At 41.0% G+C, this 19,721-nt stretch overlaps 2 protein-coding genes across 3 annotated transcripts in view; both read left to right on the top strand.

Moving 5' to 3' along the window:
• LOC110547867 (phospholipid-transporting ATPase ABCA3-like) overlaps positions 1-5,679 on the top strand; it is a 110,614-nt gene extending 104,935 nt beyond the window's left edge. For both annotated transcript variants that reach the window (XM_060366255.1, XM_021635696.2), the window contains 2 exons: positions 4,584-4,657; positions 5,143-5,679. In XM_060366255.1, coding sequence (XP_060222238.1) covers positions 4,584-4,657; positions 5,143-5,283 — 215 coding nt within the window. In that variant the 3' untranslated portion in view covers positions 5,284-5,679. The remainder of the gene's footprint in view (positions 1-4,583; positions 4,658-5,142) is intronic.
• A 5,789-nt stretch (positions 5,680-11,468) lies between these two features.
• Positions 11,469-19,721, top strand: part of LOC132647164 (ankyrin repeat domain-containing protein 26-like) — a 78,104-nt gene continuing 69,851 nt past the window's right edge. Inside the window, exons 1-3 of the mRNA XM_060366918.1 lie at positions 11,469-11,713; positions 14,495-14,609; positions 14,778-14,951. Coding sequence (XP_060222901.1) covers positions 11,469-11,713; positions 14,495-14,609; positions 14,778-14,951 — 534 coding nt within the window. The remainder of the gene's footprint in view (positions 11,714-14,494; positions 14,610-14,777; positions 14,952-19,721) is intronic.

Here is a 19,721-nt window from a genome sequence, read left to right as displayed (position 1 = left end):
CCGCAAGTTTCAAGGTCAGCTTGGGTGACTTAGTGAAACTCTGCCTCAAACAAAAGGCGAAAACTGAACTGGCAGGGCAGCCTGATGGCTCAGTGCTTGTGTAGTGTGTGAGGCCTGGGTTCAGTCTCCAGGACCACAGTCAGGGAAAGCAGATAAGGTACACTGCTGAAATGTTTTTTTTTTCTAAGTTACTGTGAATCTTAATTATTTATGTGTTGAATTTTATGTTTATTTCATACATATTTTAAAATACTTGTATATTTTCTTTTTATTATGAACCATATGTTGGTTGATTTTTAATATTAATTCCTAGAATATATCTCACTTGCTTGTGATGTGTTCTCTTTTTAAATATTTATAGATTCAAGTTGCCAGTATTTGATTAGTGTTCATACATCTGTGCTCAGAAGTGTATTAGTCAATTTTTTTCTTTCTTGTCACTAGTATTGCTTAATTTGGGGATCAAAGTTATCTCCTCTCATAAGATGAATTGTAAACTATGACCTCTTATTTTACTCCTAAAATATCTGTAGAAATGTCTACATATGTTCACTAAAATTACGTACAAGACTTTAAAACCATTGTTTGTGGCCTTTAAAAGCACATGCCTTTAATCCCAGAAGTCAGGGTGCAGCAGCAGGTGGGTTTCCGTGTGTATGTTGCCACTCTGGTATGCATAGGAAGTTTCAGGCTTACATAGAGAGACTCTGTCTCCAAAATTTTGCATATATTATGCTTTGGTAAAAAGGTTTTATGAAAAAAGAAACAGATCAGATTTGCAAAAAAAAAACAAAACAATGAATTAAATCTTCACAAGTGAAAATTAAGCTCATTGAAATTAAGACAAAATGACTATAGTATAGAAAATGTTTAGGCAGCCTAGTTTTGAATCTCCATATTTCGTATACACACAATAATAATAATAATAATACACATAGAATAGAAAGAGTGAAAACACACAGATAATATCATGACAAAAACTGAGTGACAGTGTCTTCCAGGAAGCTTAAAATAAAAAGAGGTGGAATGAAGCCAATGCCAGCAACAGACTGGGCATTATCAGAAGGCAGGCTAGACATAGACCGTGGTCATTTTGATATCGTCAACAGTCTAGAAATTGGAGACTTTGGAGGGAGTGATTTTCATACCATAAAAGTAACCAAAGCAGTCAGTTCATATATAAAGTGATAAGCATTTGTCATTTAGGAAATACAAACTAAAGCCTTCAATGAAACGCAAATGTCATCAAGCTAGTTAAACCGTAGGTGAATGAACACTCCGAGGGCTAGCACAGTAGGAGTAGACGGAGCACGCTTACCTATGACTGATGGATGGAAAATAATTGAAATTATTTTGTGATATCTAGCATTGTGGAAGATACTAAATTTCTGCCCCAGAAATGCACTCTTAGAAACTAATTTCACACAAATACTGGGAGGCATATAGGGAATGTCCAAAACAAAATTCTATGCAATGGTTCCGAGCTGGAATATATATTTACTGCTGTAACAAATTACAAAAAAAAAACTAACAGTCTAAAACAATAGTTATCATCTATTATGTCATAATTTCCACACCTTAGCTTGAGTGGCTCTGGTCTAGGGTCCCTCATGGTGTGTTCAATCATTTGACATGTCGGGCCTGGAGGATCTACGAAGAAATAGACTCACCCACACAGCTGTTGCTAGTTCCCTGCCACATAGGAATCACATCATCACAGCGTGGCAGCTAGCTTCCCTCACGTAGTAAAATGACAGTAAAGACCCTGAGATGAAGGACACAGAGCCTTTTGTGGACTAGGCTAACAGTCACACTCTGTTACTTCTTCAGTTGCCTCTTGATACAAGTTCATTGTTTGATGGGATCATTTGGAATAGTCCGCAAGTCTAGATACCCTTCTGTATACCCACAATAGTAGAAATAACTATACGCTAGACTTGGGAGTGATGAAAATTACTGATATAGAGCTACAAATGGCAACATTTTTAAGAATATATGAACAAAAAATATATAGTGTATGTGTGTCTTCATGTGAAGCACAGAGAATTCAAAGCAAAGCAATTATATTTAGGAGTCCATTCTTAAGTAATAATAAAACAAAGAAAGCAAAGAGATGCTTAACCATAGAAACCATAGGTGCTCATCCACAAAAGTGGTTACCTTTACGGAAGAGAAAACTAGTTGTCACAACACAGATGACATCTACTGTGTCAGGTGTTGTTTGTATTTAACCTTACTGTGAGTCACTGAGCTACACATGTTAGTTAATATGTGTCACCCTGATAAATTTCTATGACTAAGGCAACTTCTAGGAAAAAAGTTTGTTTTGGCTTAATGGTTCCAGAGGGTCAAAGTCCGTAATGCCTGGGCCAGCACGGCTGCAGATAACCAGAGCAGGGAGCTGAGAAATCACATCATCAACTGCAAACACAAAGCAAGGAGGGCAAAATGGAAGTGGCGTGAAGCAGTGAGTTCTCAGTGTCTGTGCTCAATGACATACTTGCTCAAAAACAAACAAACAAAAACATAGATTCTTCATAGCAGCAGTCCACTCTATTGCCATATATATCCTTGATAGAGTTCACACTAAAAATAAAATAAAACTTAAAGACTTTTAAAACTACTTTTGATTCTATGTATGGATTCATTACCAAAAAAAAAAAAAAAAAATGCCATTCCTGGCAGAGAAGCACTTAAAGAAATGCTCAACATCCTTAGTCATCAGGAAAATGCAAATCAAACTGACCCTGAGATTTCACCTTACACCCATTAGAATGGCTAAGATCAAAACTCAAGTGACAACACATGCTGGAGAGGATGTGGAGAAAGGGGAACCCTCCTCCATTGCTGGTGGGAATGTAAACTTGTACAACCACTTTGGAAATCAATCTGGCACTTTCTCAGACAATTAGGAATAGTGCTACCTCAAGATCCAGATATAACACTCCTAGGCATATATCCAAAAGATGCTCAAGTATACAATAAGGACATTTGCTCAACCATGTTCGTAGCAGCTTTATTTGTAGCAGCCAGAATCTGGAAACAACCCAGATGTCCCTCAGTTGAGGAATGGATACAGAAATTGTGGTACATTACACAGTGGAGTACTACTCAGCAATTAAAAACAACAAAATCAGGAAATTTGCAGGCATATGGTGGAAACTAGAAAAGATCATCCTGAGTGAGGTATCCCAGAAGCAGAAAAATACACAGGGTATATACTCATTTATAAGTGGATATTAGACATATAATATAGAATAATCATACTAAAATCTGTGCACCTAAAGAAGCTAATTAAGAAGGAGGACCCTGTGTAAAATGCTCAATCCTCATTCAGAAAGGCAAACGGGATGGATGTCAGAAGAGGGAGAAAACAGGGAACAGGACAGGAGCCTGCCACAGAGGGCCTCTGAAAGACTACCCAGCAGAGTATTAAAGCAGATGCTGAGACTCATAGCCAAACTTTGGGCAGAGTTCAGGGAAACTTATGAAAGAAGGGGGAGATAGAAAGACCTGGAGGGGACAAGAGCACCACAAGGAGAGAGGAAAAAAAAATCTGGGATCAGGGGTCTTTTCTGAGACTGATACTCCATCCAAGGACCTTTCATGGAGATAGAACCCCTGCACAGATGTAGCCCATGGCAGCTCAGTGTCCAAGTGGATTCCCTAGTAATGGGAACAGGGACTGTCTCTAACATGAACTCAGTGGCTGGCCCTTTGATCACCTCCCCCACCCGGGGGGGGGGAGGGGACGTGCAGCCTTACCAGGCCACAGAGGAAGACAATGCAGTCCTGATGAGACCTGATAGGGTAGGAGCAGATGAAAAGGGAGGAAAACCTCCCCTATCATTGGACAGGGGGAGGGGCATGGGAGGAGAAGAGGGAGGAAGGGAAGGAAGGGTTGAGAGGAGCTGAGGGAGGGGGCTGCAGCTGGGATACAAAGTTAATTAATTAATACAAACTGTAATTAATAAAAAAATAAAAATTTAAAAAGAGATTTAAAATGCCATCCTTACTGACATTTATTTTAGCTTGTCTTTAAAACATTTTAATGCCAGTTCATTCCACTTGCAGTGACTCCCAAGTATAATAAGCATGAATGTATCCTCCTAACTAGAGGTGGTTACAGTATTTCTGCCAGACACTAGGACTCATATAAATCTCGGGTTTTGTAACTGATTGTGTGAGCTATGAAGTTTTCCAGTCAGTAACAAGGCAGCATTTTATAAGGAAGGTAAATCTATTGATATAATTAAGGTCATCCCTGTAGTGTTCAAAATCTTGATGATTATATCATAGTTTATATTAATTGCACATATTTTATGTTGCATTTGTGGGAACAATTGAAATAGCAATTACATAGGAGTTTTTCAAAACTGCCAGATAGGGTCCAAAGCACACTTGCAATCCTGGAACTTGAGAGGCAGAGGCATTTAATTTGCCATAAATTCAAGATCAGCCTGGGTTACATAGCAGGCCAGACAACACTATGAAACAATACTGTACTGTACCTTTTTTGAATTAAATAGGAACACTTTGATCCTCTCCATTACTCACTTGTCAAATGATCTTTCTCTTCTTAGGTAACATCAAAAACCAGGAATTTCAAGGGATTGTTGGCTACTATATTCCAAGCAAGGAAATCTGCTGGGCAAAGGTAGTTGTGAAATTCACGCCAGTCTAATGTGTTAAAAAAAAGGGGGGGGGAATAGAAAACATTGGGACTCGTGCATATGGAATGAGAATCTAATTAGAAGAGAATTAGAAACTGCTACTTTTCCAAGGCCTCCTGAATTTAATTGATTGAATCTTCTGACCCCTAAATTATATTATTATGTATTGTTCAGCAAGAGAATGATGATGGTTAAGTAGGTGTGGTTGGGCAGGACCCCGGAGGCTGAGTTAGGAGAATCTCCAATTTGAGTCCAGCCTGGGCTACATGTAGAGAGTCTGTCTAAAAAGCATGTGAAAGCAGAATGGCGTGGAAGCGGGAGAGCTGTTTCCTATCTACTTCTCAACCAACTTTCCCTTCTGCCTTCTGGCTTCCCTTGTCTTTGTGTCCTGGTTGGGGAAGGTGGAGTGGGGAAAGGATTTCCAAGAAATACTATGAGTTAACTTTGCCTTTGTATGTTTGTTTTTAAGGTGTTTGAAATTTTGGAGAAAGCTAAAGTGCTTTTCAATTTAGAAGACTATTCTGTCAAACAAGTAACCCTGGAACAAATCTTTTTGACCTTTGCTAATACTGATAAAACAAGAACTTTTCAGGAAATGAAGCTGCTGTAGATTGCAATCCAGCCAGTGACCCTCTTTCTGCACCGAGTACATAAAAGTCTTTTTATACGCATACGCAAATAAAAACCCTAAGGAAGATAGTTTGCAGTCTTTGAAAGTTCGGGTGAATGACAGGTTATCTGAACTGTAAAGATTCACTTTGCCCTATTTCTAAATTTAAAAGTTAGCACTTTATTCTCCTTCTGCCTTCCAAGCACAGCTCTGAAAGTCACTTCAAATCCTAACTGTGACCTGAGCCAAACGCTTAGCTCTGACACTGACCAGCTTCTTTATCTTGGGTCTTTCCTTATTGTCTCTCAATCTCAGATTTTCTGTCTGTTAACCAAGATTGAAACGTTCAGTCTTTATGAGTTCAGAGGATGGAGCAGGGTGGTTTAGAAAAAGCACAATAAGCTTTTATTTTTGTTTAAGCTATTATTTTTTAATTTTTATTTTTATTTATTGTTTTTTTATTTTCATACAGACATACATTTTTTGCTGAGCATAGCCTCCCCCTTCAACCCTTTTCATCCCTTCCCACTCCTGTTTGTCACCTTTGTTCCTATGGATATTTCACTTCTGCTGTCATTTTATATATACATGAGCAGTTTTATGTAACTATATGAAATCTAGGACCCCAAAATGAGAGAATATATTTGTCTCTATGAGTCTGGCTTAATTTTCTTAATATGATTATCTCTATTTGTGTCCATTTTCTTGCAAGTAATGTAACCTTGTTTTTCTTGGTGGCTGTAAACATCCCATTTTATATATTTACCACATTTTCCTGGTCTCTCTCTCTCTCTCTGTTGCTGAACACCTGCATTGGTGTTCAGCAGTTGTGAAAAAAATGCTGCAATAAACACTGATGTGCAACTAAATAATAATTTTAAAAGAGACTAGAGTGATAGCCCAGTGGTTAAGACCACTTGCTATACAATGTTAAAGCACAGAGCTCCAACCCCAGAACACACGTAACAAAGTTGGACATCCCATAAATGCCTGTAACTCTACATCTAAAGGGAACTGAGACAAGATCATTGGAGCTTTCTGACTTTCAGTCTTGCCAAGAAAACATAAGCTCAGGTTGAGGGAGAGGCAATGCCTCAAAACAAGGAAGCAGAAAGCACAGACATATGTTCATATACTCAGTCAGACATAAACACAAAGAGAACTTTTCAGTGTTATAATGCTTTCAGTCTGATGGCACGGGAACCCTGAAACAAAGTCTGAGGAGTTCACTAGAGCAGCAGCAAGGGAATGCCATGAGTCATGTCTGTTCTTTAATACCTAATTCTTGCAAATAAGCACAAACAGCCAGATGATGTTTGTGCTATGGGAGAGGAGCTCTGAGTCTCTGGCCATCTATCTGGAATGAAATATTAGTATTACAATAATAATTTAGTCCATATGCTCTAATATCATCCAGAAATAGTGTGCAACACAAAACTCACAATTCAGGGGGCACCTAGCCCTAGACTTTTAATCCATGAACCACCATTGGTTTTGAGCTGTCTTTGACTGGTAAGTCACTCCTTCCCTCCCCCATATACCCACTCCATGATGCCATCTCCATACTCAGAGGCCTCAGACCCCATTGTTCTGTCTCTGCCTGGTGACTCTCTCCACCTGTTCCCATCTGCTCCCCCACCTTCCCTGCACCTAGAGTTGTAACCCAGACCAAGGCTTACGTCCTTGCTGTGCCTGGCCTAGGTCCAAACAGCTCATGTACCAGCTTTTCCTGCCTGGTTGTAGTCATGCATGCCTGCACAGGTCTAACCTGAGACAGACCAGAATCTCACAACAAACACAGAACCAAAGGAAAAAAGTCCACATACCCAAGTCTCATCACAAAAACAATAAACAGTATGAGTGGCGAAAACAGAATGTCTGTGTTCAAGCACACTAGTCCCAAATTACCTACATGAACCCAGGACACAAAATTAAAACCTATCAAAGAAATCAAGAAATTTAAAAAGGAAACAAAGCAAAACCTCATTGAACTTCAAGAGGATAGCAATAAAACCTGAGTGATGTCCAAGAAACTACAGATATATTGCTGAGAAAAAGTCCATAGAAGAGATAGAAATATTGATGAGACCTCAAGCTGAAGTGAAGATAGAATGGAAAAGTCAATAACCCAACTAGAAAAGTGAAGCCTCCAAAGTAAATGGCTCAAGTAGAAGACTGTCAGGGCTCAAGGATGGAGGAATTAGACCATAGAAGCATTTTTTTTTTTTTAAATTAAGCACAGGAAAGGAACATGCAGGAACCAGGGGACACCATGAAAGGCACCAAATCTTCTAATTATAGACATAGATGAGGGAGAAGAATTCCAGGTCAATGGCAAAGACTAGATCTTTGATATGGTCATAAAAGTGAGCTGCCCCAAACTAAGGAACGACACGCACAAACGTACACGCAGCACACAGACTATATAGGCAAGAAGCAGATAAGCTCACACAAGAAAATCCTCACATCACAGCTTAAACACAAAATACTACAGCACACAGACTATATAGGCAAGAAGCAGATAAGCTCACACAAGAAAATCCTCACGGCATATCACAGCTTAAACACAAAATACTACAGCACACAGACTATATAGGCAAGAAGCAGATAAGCTCACACAAGAAAATCCTCACGGCATATCACAGCTTAAACACAAAATACTACAGAACAAAGAAAGTACTGAAAGATGCAAGAGGCGAAAAAAAAAATTAAAATAAAAAAATGGCATATAAAGGAAAACCTGCAGCGTTAACAGCTTATTTCCCAGTAGAAAAAAAATCAAGACAGAAGAGCTTGGTGCAATATACTTCAAGTTCTAAAAAAAAAAAAAAAAAAAAAATCATGACTGACAAACTGGAATACAGTATTCAGCAGAACCATCTGCTGTAATTGAAGGAGAAAGAAAAATCTTCCATGAACCAAGCAGGCTAAGAGAATATCCAGGAGACTAACCCTATGCAGGAATCAGCATAGCCAAGAGAATGTAGAAAGAAAAGAAATGAAGCTGTAATTGCTGAGACACAAAGTATAACCAGGAACACAAACAGCAAAAGAAGAAGAAGAAGAAAACACGCAGTCAACACATACTTTGCAGACATAACTTTCAATATTCAAGTCCTTGGTTTTTCAATTAAAAGACACAGGCTTACTGACCCGATTAAGAAACAAAAATCCGTCTTTCTGTTGTATACAAGAAACTCAGCTTTAAAAATAGGCACCACCGAGCCAGGCACGGTGGTGCACGCCTGAAAGCTCCCAGCACTTGGAGAGGCAGGAGTAGGCAGATCTCTGTGAGTTCGAGGCCAGCCTGGTCTACAAAGCAAGTCCAGGACAGCCAAGGCTACACAGAGAAATCCTGTCATTGAAACACCAAAAAAAAAAAAAAAAAAGACCCCTGGGAGGCAGCAGCAGGTGGTTCCTCCAGCTGGCAGAACTATCTTGGTACTGATGTCCCAAGTTACTGTTGCCTGGTGCCTCCCATCTGGTCAGGTTAGATATTCAGATTGGATGAATGAAAGGGAATGCTCTCAGCCCTTGGCAAGAGAGCACTGTGAGTGTTTTTAAATATGTCAGAGTGACAACATCACTCACACAGAGACACTCTCAGCCTGCTGCTAGGAAATGCTGGCGGTAAGCTGCACCGTGGGTCTATTTGTTCTGCCTCAGGAATGTCTCTGCCACCCACACAGGTTTTCTACAGCACCGTGAGCTCAGAGAGCAGAGGCCGAGACCCATGCTTGTATATGGCACTCAGCACTATTCAGGGACACCTGTTGGGATTCCCATCACCTCAGAACGGATCTTCTGTGCTTTATCGGGTGTTATCTCTAAATTTTCCTTTTGGATATTCAAAATTATTTTCTAAACAGTTTTTTTTTTTTAAAAAAAAGGCACTAAAAGGTTCTCCAAGTGGGACCAGAAAGGAAGCAAGCATTGCAATTCTAGTATCTGACAAAACAGATATTAGAAATATTAGAAATTAAACCTAATTAGAAAGATAAAGAGTCTTCATTCTAATCAAGGGAACAATTAATAAAGAAGATGTTAAATCACTCAGGGAGGCAGGGGCAGGCAGATCGCTTAGAGTTCAAGCCAGCCTGGTCTACAAAGGGAGTCCAGGACAGCCAAGACTACACAGAGAAACCCCGTCTCAAAAAAAAACCGAAGAAGAGGAGGAGGAGGAAAAGGAAGAGGAAGAAGCAGAGGAGGAAGAAGAAAAGATGTTACAATCCTAAACATATATGCCCCAAACTATGGATCACATAACTTCATAAAAAATATGCCACTGGAATTAAAGACACGGGTTAATTTGAACCCATTAGTAATAGGTGATTTCAATAACTCACCTTTTCCAATAAACCTGGACAAAACTAGAAAATTGTCAGAATTAAATGACATATACATCAAATGGACTTCACACATACTTACAGAATATTACTCTGAAACAAGAAACAATATATATACTACTCAGAAACTCTAATATAGAGTACATCCTGAGACACAAAACAAATTCAGAAAATTTTGAAATGACTCTGTGTATCCTATCTGACAATAGACCTTAAAGTTGACAGCAAACACATCCCTAGTAAGTACACAAACTCATAGAGATTAAACAATTTATTACTGAATAATGACTCAATCAAAGAAAAAAATCAAGAAAATCTTTTTTCTTTTTTTAATTCCCAGAACGAAATGAAGATGAAAACATGAAACAACAAAAAAATGTCTAGGACATGTTAAAAGCACTCCTATAAAAGAAACTTATAGCTCTAAATGCCAACATTGAAAAACCAGAAGGGGCACAAATAAACTACTTCCCAAGGAGTTGCAAAAACATAAAACAAACTCAAATCCAGTGGACAGCAAGCAACTTAAAAAAAAAAAAAAAACAGCACAAATTAATGAAATAGAAACAAAAGAATCAATGAATCCAAGAGCTGACTCTTTGGGAAGATAAACAAGACTAATAAGGCCTTGACCCTACATAATCAAAAGACAGAAAGAAATGTCCCAAATTAGCAGAATCAAAAATGAACAAGGAAGCATTAAAACAAACACCAAAGAAATTCAGTTTAAGGCAATAATTTTATTATATTTTTATTATTTAAAACAACTTTTAAATTTAAATATGTTTTGATCAGATTCTTTCCCTCCCCCAAGTCCTCCCAGATCCTCTCCGCCTCCTACATAACCAGCTAGGGTTTCATTTATTCCTTCATTTTTTTTTTTAATATAACAAAAAACAAGTAAGATAAAACAAAAAGTATCACATAGAAGTTGGGCAAAACCAAGAAGAGAGCGTAGAAGAAGACATGAGAGTCAGAGACCCACTCGTTTGCCCACTCAGAAATCCCACAAAAACACCAAACTGAAAGCTGTCACACACTGAGGACCTGGTGCAGAGCCACGCAGGCCCTGGGCGCGTGCCTCTGTGTGAGCAGAAGAGCTTTGCTCATGTTGACCTAAAGGGATTTTTGTTGTTGTTTTGTTTTGTTTTGTTTTGTTTTGTTTTGTTTTTGGTTGGTGGTGGTGTCCTCCTTCCCCTCTGGCTCTTACACTCTTTCCACCTCCTTTCCACAGGATTTCCTGAGCTCTGAGGGGAGGGATTTGATGGGGACATGTCATTTAAGGCAGTGAGCCCTGCTCTGGGCTGTGTGGAGACACACTCCTAGGGTCAGACGGTTTCCTCCAGGCCTGCAGTTCCAGCCCCCCAAGTTGTCGCCCTTGTCTGTGCAGAATCTGACCAGTGCTCCTGGCCGTGTGCTCCTGTGGCCACCAGCACGCTGTCCCACACGTGGGGCGGCCACCGACAACCACGGCCTGGATGACAGCACAGGTGGATTCTCTTCTTCCTATCCTAGTTTCCTGCAGAGGGCGCCGTCAGGTTCATTGTTTCCGAAAGCCTGTGTCTCATAGTCGAGATATCTGAACATCTCTCACTGACTGGCACCCAGGCACACCGAGCACCATTTGCTGCTCGGCGGAGCACCAGAGCAGATGCGTGTACGCCGTTGCTAGGCAACCGCTAGCCTTTACCCAATCCCAAACCAGAGAGCTTCTCAGTTGGGATTCCCTGGCAGCCGGGCACGCCCGCCCTCTGGCTGTTGAGTTCTCCAGAAGCGTCCGGTCATGGGTGGGACACTGAAGACAGAGTGAAGGGGCCTCTGTGTCCAGCAGCCTCGGCCATGTCCAAAGTGGCTGGCTTGTCTTGCAAGAAGAGCCGGCGGCTCTTGGAATCCTTGCGCAATCAGCAGCGGCACTTCTTGGGTTCTGGGTTTGAGAGTGCCAATATCCTCCTCTCGCCCAAATACCACCTTAGAGACAAGGATCTGAGAAAGATCCACAAGGCTGCGCGTGTCGGGGATGCAATCAGAGTGCGGAAACTCCTGCTTGGGAAACATGGTGTGAACGACAGAGACAAGAAGAAGAGGTGGCGGGGCCCGGGGAGGGGAGGGTGTGGAGGAGGTGGGCTTATGAAAGAAAGCTTCCAGTCACAAAAACTGCTTCTGTCTGGAGCTGGAGAGATGGCTCAGGGGTTAAGAGCGCTGGCTGCCCTGGCAGAGGTCCCGGCTTCAATTCCCAACATGGTGGCCCCTAACCATCTATAATGAGATCTGGTTAAATAAATCTTAACAAAACAAAAGCTACTTATGTCGCACAAGGAAAATGTAGCTTCATTTTATAGAGAATTTTTTCAAGTCAAGGAAAGCACTGAACTCTTAACTATTCATACTTACTTTTGCCGTGGATGGCCCCCAGGGCCTTGCTGTGCTAGCAAAAGCACTCTACTCCAGGCCCTTGCTTTATGAGTAAAGTAGAGATTTGGAAGTCTACAACTCTATATGGACATAGGAAAAATATGTAGTGGCCCTGGTAAGACAAGGGATTGTTATGTACCCCACCATATATGAAGTATCTTTAGGAAATAATGGAGCTGACATACAATTTGTTTTCTCATCATCGTTTAAAATGGCATGTGTTTAAAAATAAGCCACAGAATACATTTTACAAGTAAACCTCGGCATGCGTAGGCTAGAGAAAGATGGGAGCTTGGGCAATAGCATAGAAATGGGTCGAGATGGCATAAAGTGAGAAGAATGTCAGTTTGGAAGGTCAAACACTCGCACACACACATCATACATGCAAACACACACACATCATACACACATCTGCTCTTTTGCCAGCCAAAGCAATGACAAGTTATTATTTTCACGCAGTTAAAACATATTGCATCTTTTGTTTTCCTTATGTAGTTACAGCTCCAGGTCTCAGAGCAAACAGTTCTCTTTGCTTGCTCATAACTTAGTTTCATAAACTAGAAGATAAGCCTATATTAAGTCTGTATTTTAGCCTTTACAGAGTCTTGTTCTTGAAAGTAGTGGACAGTTTGTTCCGAAAGAAGTTGCATACCTTGACTTTGACAATGAACATGAATTAAAGTTATAGCAAACACTTACCATTACAACAATCCTTGGGAGGAATAAGAATATGAACCCTGCTCAGGCAAGATTTCTCACTTCTATGAGAGCTTTTCTGTTGTGTGCTTGAATTGATATTTCTGCTAACACTTAATGTCTTTCAAAGCAAGCGGAATATATTGTGGGCTTTATTGAGAGTGTTTTAGACAGAGTGAGATAATCCTTAAAACCTGCAGAATGGGGGTGATTCTGCTAATTATTGGAAACATTGTCATTCTCAGTGGTCACAGTAGTGATAATTACAATATCTGTCAACATCTCAACTGTTATTTGTACTAGAAACTTAAAACTACTTCATAGGAATTCTCATCATCCTGGGGTCCTAGGATACAGCTACTATTTTCTTTTTATTTTTTCATTTATTTATTTATTTATTTACATCCCAATTGCAGCCCCCTCCTCTCCTCCCACCTCCCTTACACTCTCATTCTCCCCTTTCCCTCTCCTCAGAGAAGGGACCACACACACACATTTCATGGGTACCAACCTTCCCTGGAACATCAAGTCACAATAAGACTTGACTCGTCCTCTCCCACGGAGGCCAGACAAGGCAGCCCAGCTTGGGGAAAGGGATCCAAAGGCAGACAACAGAGTCAGAGACAGCCCCCACTCTAGTTGTTAGGAAACCCAAATGAAGACCAAGGTCCACATCTGCTACACATGTATGAAACCTAGGTCAATCCCATGCATGTGCTTTGGTTGGTAGTTCAATCTCTGTGAGCCTCCATAGGCCCAGGTTAGTTTACTCTGTAGGTCTCCTGTGGTGTCCTTGACCTCTCTGGCTCTCTCAATCCTTCCCTTACTCTTCCAGAAGATTCCCTGAGCTCCAGCTACTATTTGGCTGTGGGTCTGTTTCCACCAGTTGCTGGGTGAAGCTGCTCAGAGGACTGTTACCCAGCTACAATTTTCAATGCCCCATTTTACTGATAGAAAAATCGAGGCCCAGGAAGGATAAGACATAGATAGTAAGTAACAGAGCCTAACCCAGGGTACAAACCCAACTGGAGCAAATTACAAAGGACACCTTCTTCCATTCAGATTATCCGCCCTGATCCGGGGCAGAGCTCAGTGAGAGAGCACCTGCCTCACATGCCTGTCATTAGCTTCCTCTTGCTGTGATAAACACCATGACCAAAAACAACTAGGGGAGAAAGGATTTATTAACTCATATATCTCCCAGCTCACAAAGTTGCCTACAGGCCAAATCTAATGGGGACGTTTTCTGCATTGAGATTCTAGCTCATGTCAAATTAACAAAAACTGCTCTGCACAATACTTTAAGTACCCCACCACCACCATACACACACACTCATGTAGCCACACATGGGCACACACACCACACATACACACACGTACACAAACACACACCTTTTAACCAAATACACTGCCCTTTCATTGATACGATGATCAATAACAATCAAGACTATAACTTCTGTAGAAACTGAAATATTTAAGCTTTTTTCTTTAATGTGATGTCTCCCGTAGCCCAGTCTGTGCTCAAACTTGCTAGACAGCCAAGGATGCCTCAACTTCTGATCCTCCTGCTTTCGCTTCATTCACCATCATGCCCAGACTATGTGATACTGCAGGTTAGGATGCTAGGAAAACACTCCACAAATATTTATTTTGAAGACAGAGGAACTGCGTGTGATTCCATGTTTAAAATCACTTGAGTGATTATATTTTGCAGGTCACGCTGTATCCTAAAAAAGCCATCCATTCCATTTTCACAGGACTGCACTACACATCGCTTGTGCTTACGGCCACCCGAAAGTGGTAATGACCCTGATAGCGGGAAAGTGTGACGTCAACGCCATTGACAGTGACAGGTGCACTGGTCTGATGAAGGTATGCAACCGCTAAGGATTTCAGCATGAGATGGGCTTGGTACTTGATATGTGCAAAATACTTTGAGAAGGAATCAGTGTCATTAAAATACATAGATGGTGAAATCTGTGGGATGTTTAGCCTGAATTCTTTGGATGTATGATCTGTTTCTTGGTGCAATTCCAACAGGCTGTGCAATGTCAGGAAGAGGAATGCGCCACCCTTCTGCTGGAGTACGGTGCTGACCCAGACATTGTAGATGTCCGGGGCAACAGTGCTCTCCACTACGCCGTCTATTACAAGAATACATCACTAGCTGCAAAACTGCTTGACCATGAAGTGAATATTGAAGCAACAAATAAGGTAGAAACCACACATAAGGAGGGTGTTAATCAGCCATCCATATTTGCAAAGTGTGTGCAGAACTCTGGTCCATGGAGTGATACATACAAGCACCATCTCCCACCCTCAGAAGCTCATGTATACTTGGGATCACACACACACAAGGTTTCACTATATAAACTTTACTGGCCTGGAACTTAATGTGTAGACCAGGCTGGCCTTGAACTCGGGGGCAGGGGGAAAGAGAGAGGTCCACCTGTCTCTGTATGCTGTGACGAAAGATATGTGCCAGCACACCCAGCCTCCAACATCTATCTTTAAGGGTTGATAGTTTGAAAGAAGTGTCAGAGGCCACAGGAAGCTGGTCTTTGTTACGTTGTGGGTTCTTCTTTTTCTCGCCCTCTATCCCCCTGGTTCCACCCCCTAACACTAGACAGGAGGGTGACAAGGACAAAGGGGAAAGAGGAATTAGGAAAATCCCTGAATCTACTTTCTTTCCTTTTGTCTCTTCATTGACCACGGCCACTAACAAACCACAACCAACCTCCCTAAATGACCAACAACCACACACACCACCTCTCGGGGCCTCTGAATTCCAAACGTCACACCGTCGCGGACATTGTCTGCATCTGGTAAAGCCACACCTCCGCTAGGGCACCAGGCAAATCATAGTCAGCTGCTGCAGACAGTCTGATGCAGCCCCACATCCTACACCTGGGATTAAAATGAAAGCGCATTCCTATATTATCTCTGTGATTTTTAAAGAAACCAAAATTCCAGAATTGTCACTGCATTTTTTAAGGCATTAATTGTGCTGTGTATAGCGGGAAATTATAAACAGAGATGTTTTCAGGTCAGTGGCCAAGGTTTTCAGGAAACCTCTCCTGCTCAGTTCTAACCATCAGCTTTGACGGTATCCACAGCTTTTCATTTTCTGTGGAAATATAAGCAAATCTGCATCTCCAACGCGAAACTTTCTCATTTCCATTCTGTTAACACATCCTTATAGTACATGGGTTGGTTTAATTCCACAGTTGTTTTTTGTTTTGTTTTGTTTTGTTTTGTTTTGTTTTGTTTTTCTGTAACCCAGTCTCTCCAGGCTTCTCTTGTACTAGATGCTCAGGTACCTGTAAGTTTTCCTTAGTTAAGAGCAACTGACCCACACAGACTTCCTAGTCAGCCATTTTGCAGCAGTTGGTGCTTCTGCAGTGGCTCCCCTCATAAATATGGAAACCCAATCCCTGTTACGTCCTGTGTTTGGACAATTGGTACAGCCTGGGGATGTTTCTGATGACTTATATCGATACCTTCCCCAGGAGTATCTACCATTTCACCCCTTATTTCATTATGGGCTGTCTTTGTGATTGCAGGAATATTAATCTGAGTACCCTGCTGTCATAAAAATCCCATCAATTTATGGCTTTGTCAGTGATGTAAGGCCTTAGCTTTCCTATTTAACCCATCGCACACTTTGTTTTCTCTGATGTAACTTTCCAGTTCCTAGAAACAGGGTATAAATTTTTTGAAATGGCCATTCTGGATTCCAATATTTTTTGTAAAATGATAGTTACATCAGCTCCTGTATCCAACAAACCTTCTATTTCAATGCCATTTACTTGCAATTTTAATTTCAATCTCTAATCTTAATGACTGTTTGCCAGAACACGTTTTCCATAGTTTGCCATTGATGTGGGGAAACAGTAGCAGCTGAGCAACCCTATCGTCTGTGTTAAATTGCATCTCTCTTTTTACATAGGCCATCATTTAAATTTCTCCTTTGAAATCCTCATTCATAATTCCTAGAAGCACAATGAATCCTTGGGAAGTGAATACGCCCTTTCCCAAGATCATCTCCACTGTCCCTGAGGGCAAAGGACCATAAACTCTAGTAGTTAGTTTATAACATTGAGTTTGAGCCGGTAGAATAAGATGATTATCTCGGACCAAGTCTAGAGCAGCTGCAGTAGTATGCATTAAATCTGCAATGCTTAGTAACTTTTTATTTTTTTCAATCTGCATGTTATTTCCTGGCTGACAAGAGGCAAACCGTTCATAATTTTTGCAACAGGGCCCTGATCCAGAACCCCAAGGCCATTTTCTGGGGGTAATAAATCATCTTGAAGACCTCTTTGAATCTGCATTTCTGAACCTAATGGTGGCCTTTACTGAGTCACATACTGCAGGAAGCCCAGGCATTCTTTCTGCCTGATAATTAGGAAAATCATTGCTCTTAGAAACAGCTTGTTTACTTTTCCAGTGAAAATCACTGTATTGCCTGGGAATTTTGAAATCTGAGGCTTTTGGTTTGGTCACAGTCTCTTTGCAAATGACCATATTTCCCCAGTTGCCACACTGGGCGCTTTGATATGAGAGACCTCTAGCTTGATCTGTTATATTAGCATGGTACGTGTTAGAACCAATATCAGTCGTGTCCTTATCCATTCATCCATGGTCTAATAACATTTTTACATTCAGTATTCGAATTTTCAAACACCAAGGTCTCTATCAAAACCTGCCTTGCATCAGGGTCCGATATGGCTTTGTTCACAGCTGCAGCTAATCTTTGTTAAAAAAAAAAAAAAAAAAAATCAGGGAAGGCCTCTGCAGAGCCTTGTATAATTTTCAAAGGTAAATGAGGTGAACATTTTTCCAGGCTCTTCAACTTTGTCCCAAGCTCTTAAGGCCACTAAGTGACATTGTTCTATAATTGAGTCTGTTCTTGTATGTCAGAGTACGGCCCTCCACCCAGCAATGGGTCTTTTACTATATTCATTCTCCTTGCTCTGTTTCACTGTTCAGTATCTGTGGCTTCTTCCCTTCACCGTGCTAACCACTGCAACTTCAGACCTCTAGTACAGCTGTTACCAATCTCTTCAAGTCCTGGAAAATAATTCCATTTTGAGTAGCCCAGTTATTTAGAATTTGTTTCGTTTAAGGCAAGTGCATCCCATATGAAATCAAGACCCCTTTAAAATGCCTTAGATCTATCATTTCTGTACGATGCCATCGAATCTCTTCACAACCCCGACCCACAACATTAACAAGCTATGCAATTACTGGGAAAGGTGATGGTGATCTCATAACCCAAGGCCACCCCTCTTCCAAGTCTGGCAGCATGGCTGGTTTGAGATTAACCCTTTCTTTCCAGACAGGTTGTTTCATCAAATTGTTCTCCTGCTTTTTTCAGCTTCTCTCTCACTCGACCACCCTCTGGCACAGTTTCTTTTCCTCTTTTCTCCTGTGGGAAACTCCCACTCTCTTGCTCAGTCACCAGGACTGAGCCTCTTTGTTCTCTTTTCCAGCGCTCCTCACTTGCCAAGTGCCTCCATCTCCACCTGCAAACTCGCCAGTTGCACAGCCAAATCTGCAACCCTTTCAGAAAAGAGAGAGCAGAGTGACTCCTTTGGTTTTCCCATTTCAACCACACTTTGTTTCTCAGGCCCCTCGATTGCCACCTGCGATTTTTCCAACTACTCAGCTAGTGTTTCAACCTTTTTTTGAAACAAAATATACAAAGAATAATAATAATAAAAAAAAAACCCAAAACAGAAAATCTCCTGTAAGAGCAAAGAAGGAGATATTCCAGCAATAGCAGCCACAATACATTTTTTTTGATGGCCTCTTGAAAAAAGAACATCCATTCCTTCATCCCCTACCATTTCCTTTATGGCATTTAAAATCAAAATTTTCATTTTTTTCTTTATCGAGCCACATGTTTGGGCGTCACTTGTAGCTGGCTTGGGAATTCTTTATTTCCCATCCTTTATGCCTCCCTGTTTCACCTCTTAACACTAGATAGAGAGAAACAAGGATAAAGGGGAGAGAGGAATTAGGACAAATCCCTGAATCTAATTTTTTTTTCCTTTCGATTCTTCTTGGACCACAGCTACTAACAAACTTCAACCAACCTCCCTAAGCAACAAACAACCACCCACCCCACGTCTCAGGGCCCTCGAGTTTATGTGCACTCTAAAGGGGTCTCAGAATTCCAAATGTCACACAGTAGCAGAAATTATCTGCAGCTGGCAAAACCACACTTCTGCTAGAGCAGGAGGCGAATCATAGTCAGCTGCTGTGGACAGTCCAAAGCAGCCCCACATCCTACACCTGGGATTAAAATGTAAGCACGTTCCTATATTATTTCTGTGTTAAAAAAAAATTCCAGAATTTTCACTGCAGGCACAGTCTTCTTTTACAAATTCATGCATGGTAAATACCTGTGAAAACACTGAATGTGTTTCTCTTACGTTGAAAGCTAGCATAAGAAAGCATCATTTGCCTTCCAAATAGGGTTTATCTTAAAACTCAAAGCGAAAGCATTTAACAAGATCTTGTCAAAGTTAGTGACCAGTTATGGCAAAGAGATTTATGTCTCGATTCTAAGGCTGGAAAGTACACAGCAGAGTGGGAACAGGTCAGCAATGGGCTTTGCAATCCAGTTCAGAAATGAGGCAACTAAGCAAGGGACCAACATGGTTTTGATATCTTTCTTCCGTCTTTTTGTGTTTGAATTTTCCTCAACTATGTTAAGGTAACTGTTCAGTCTGAACACCTCAGTGTGGGAAAGACATTCATGGAGTCCTAACTAGGTGTGGAAATCAATTTCAGGATGATGCTGAGGAAGCAGGTTGATGACTTAGTGATGATTAAGTGGGAAACCAGAGGGAAGAACGAGTATTTCCCTGACCTGTTGTTAGGCTTTTCTGGCAGGAAGAGCCAATGGGATAAGACTGTAAATTCTCAAATCTCTAATATCTTGCCAGAGTTTATATAATGAAGTCAAGTTGCACT

The sequence above is a fragment of the Meriones unguiculatus genome, chromosome 14 (genome assembly GCF_030254825.1).
Source record: "Meriones unguiculatus strain TT.TT164.6M chromosome 14, Bangor_MerUng_6.1, whole genome shotgun sequence".
Classification (NCBI taxonomy): Eukaryota; Metazoa; Chordata; class Mammalia; order Rodentia; family Muridae; genus Meriones; species Meriones unguiculatus.
The sequence above is the reverse complement of the archived record's forward strand: the minus strand, read 5'-3'. Positions and strand labels throughout refer to the sequence as shown.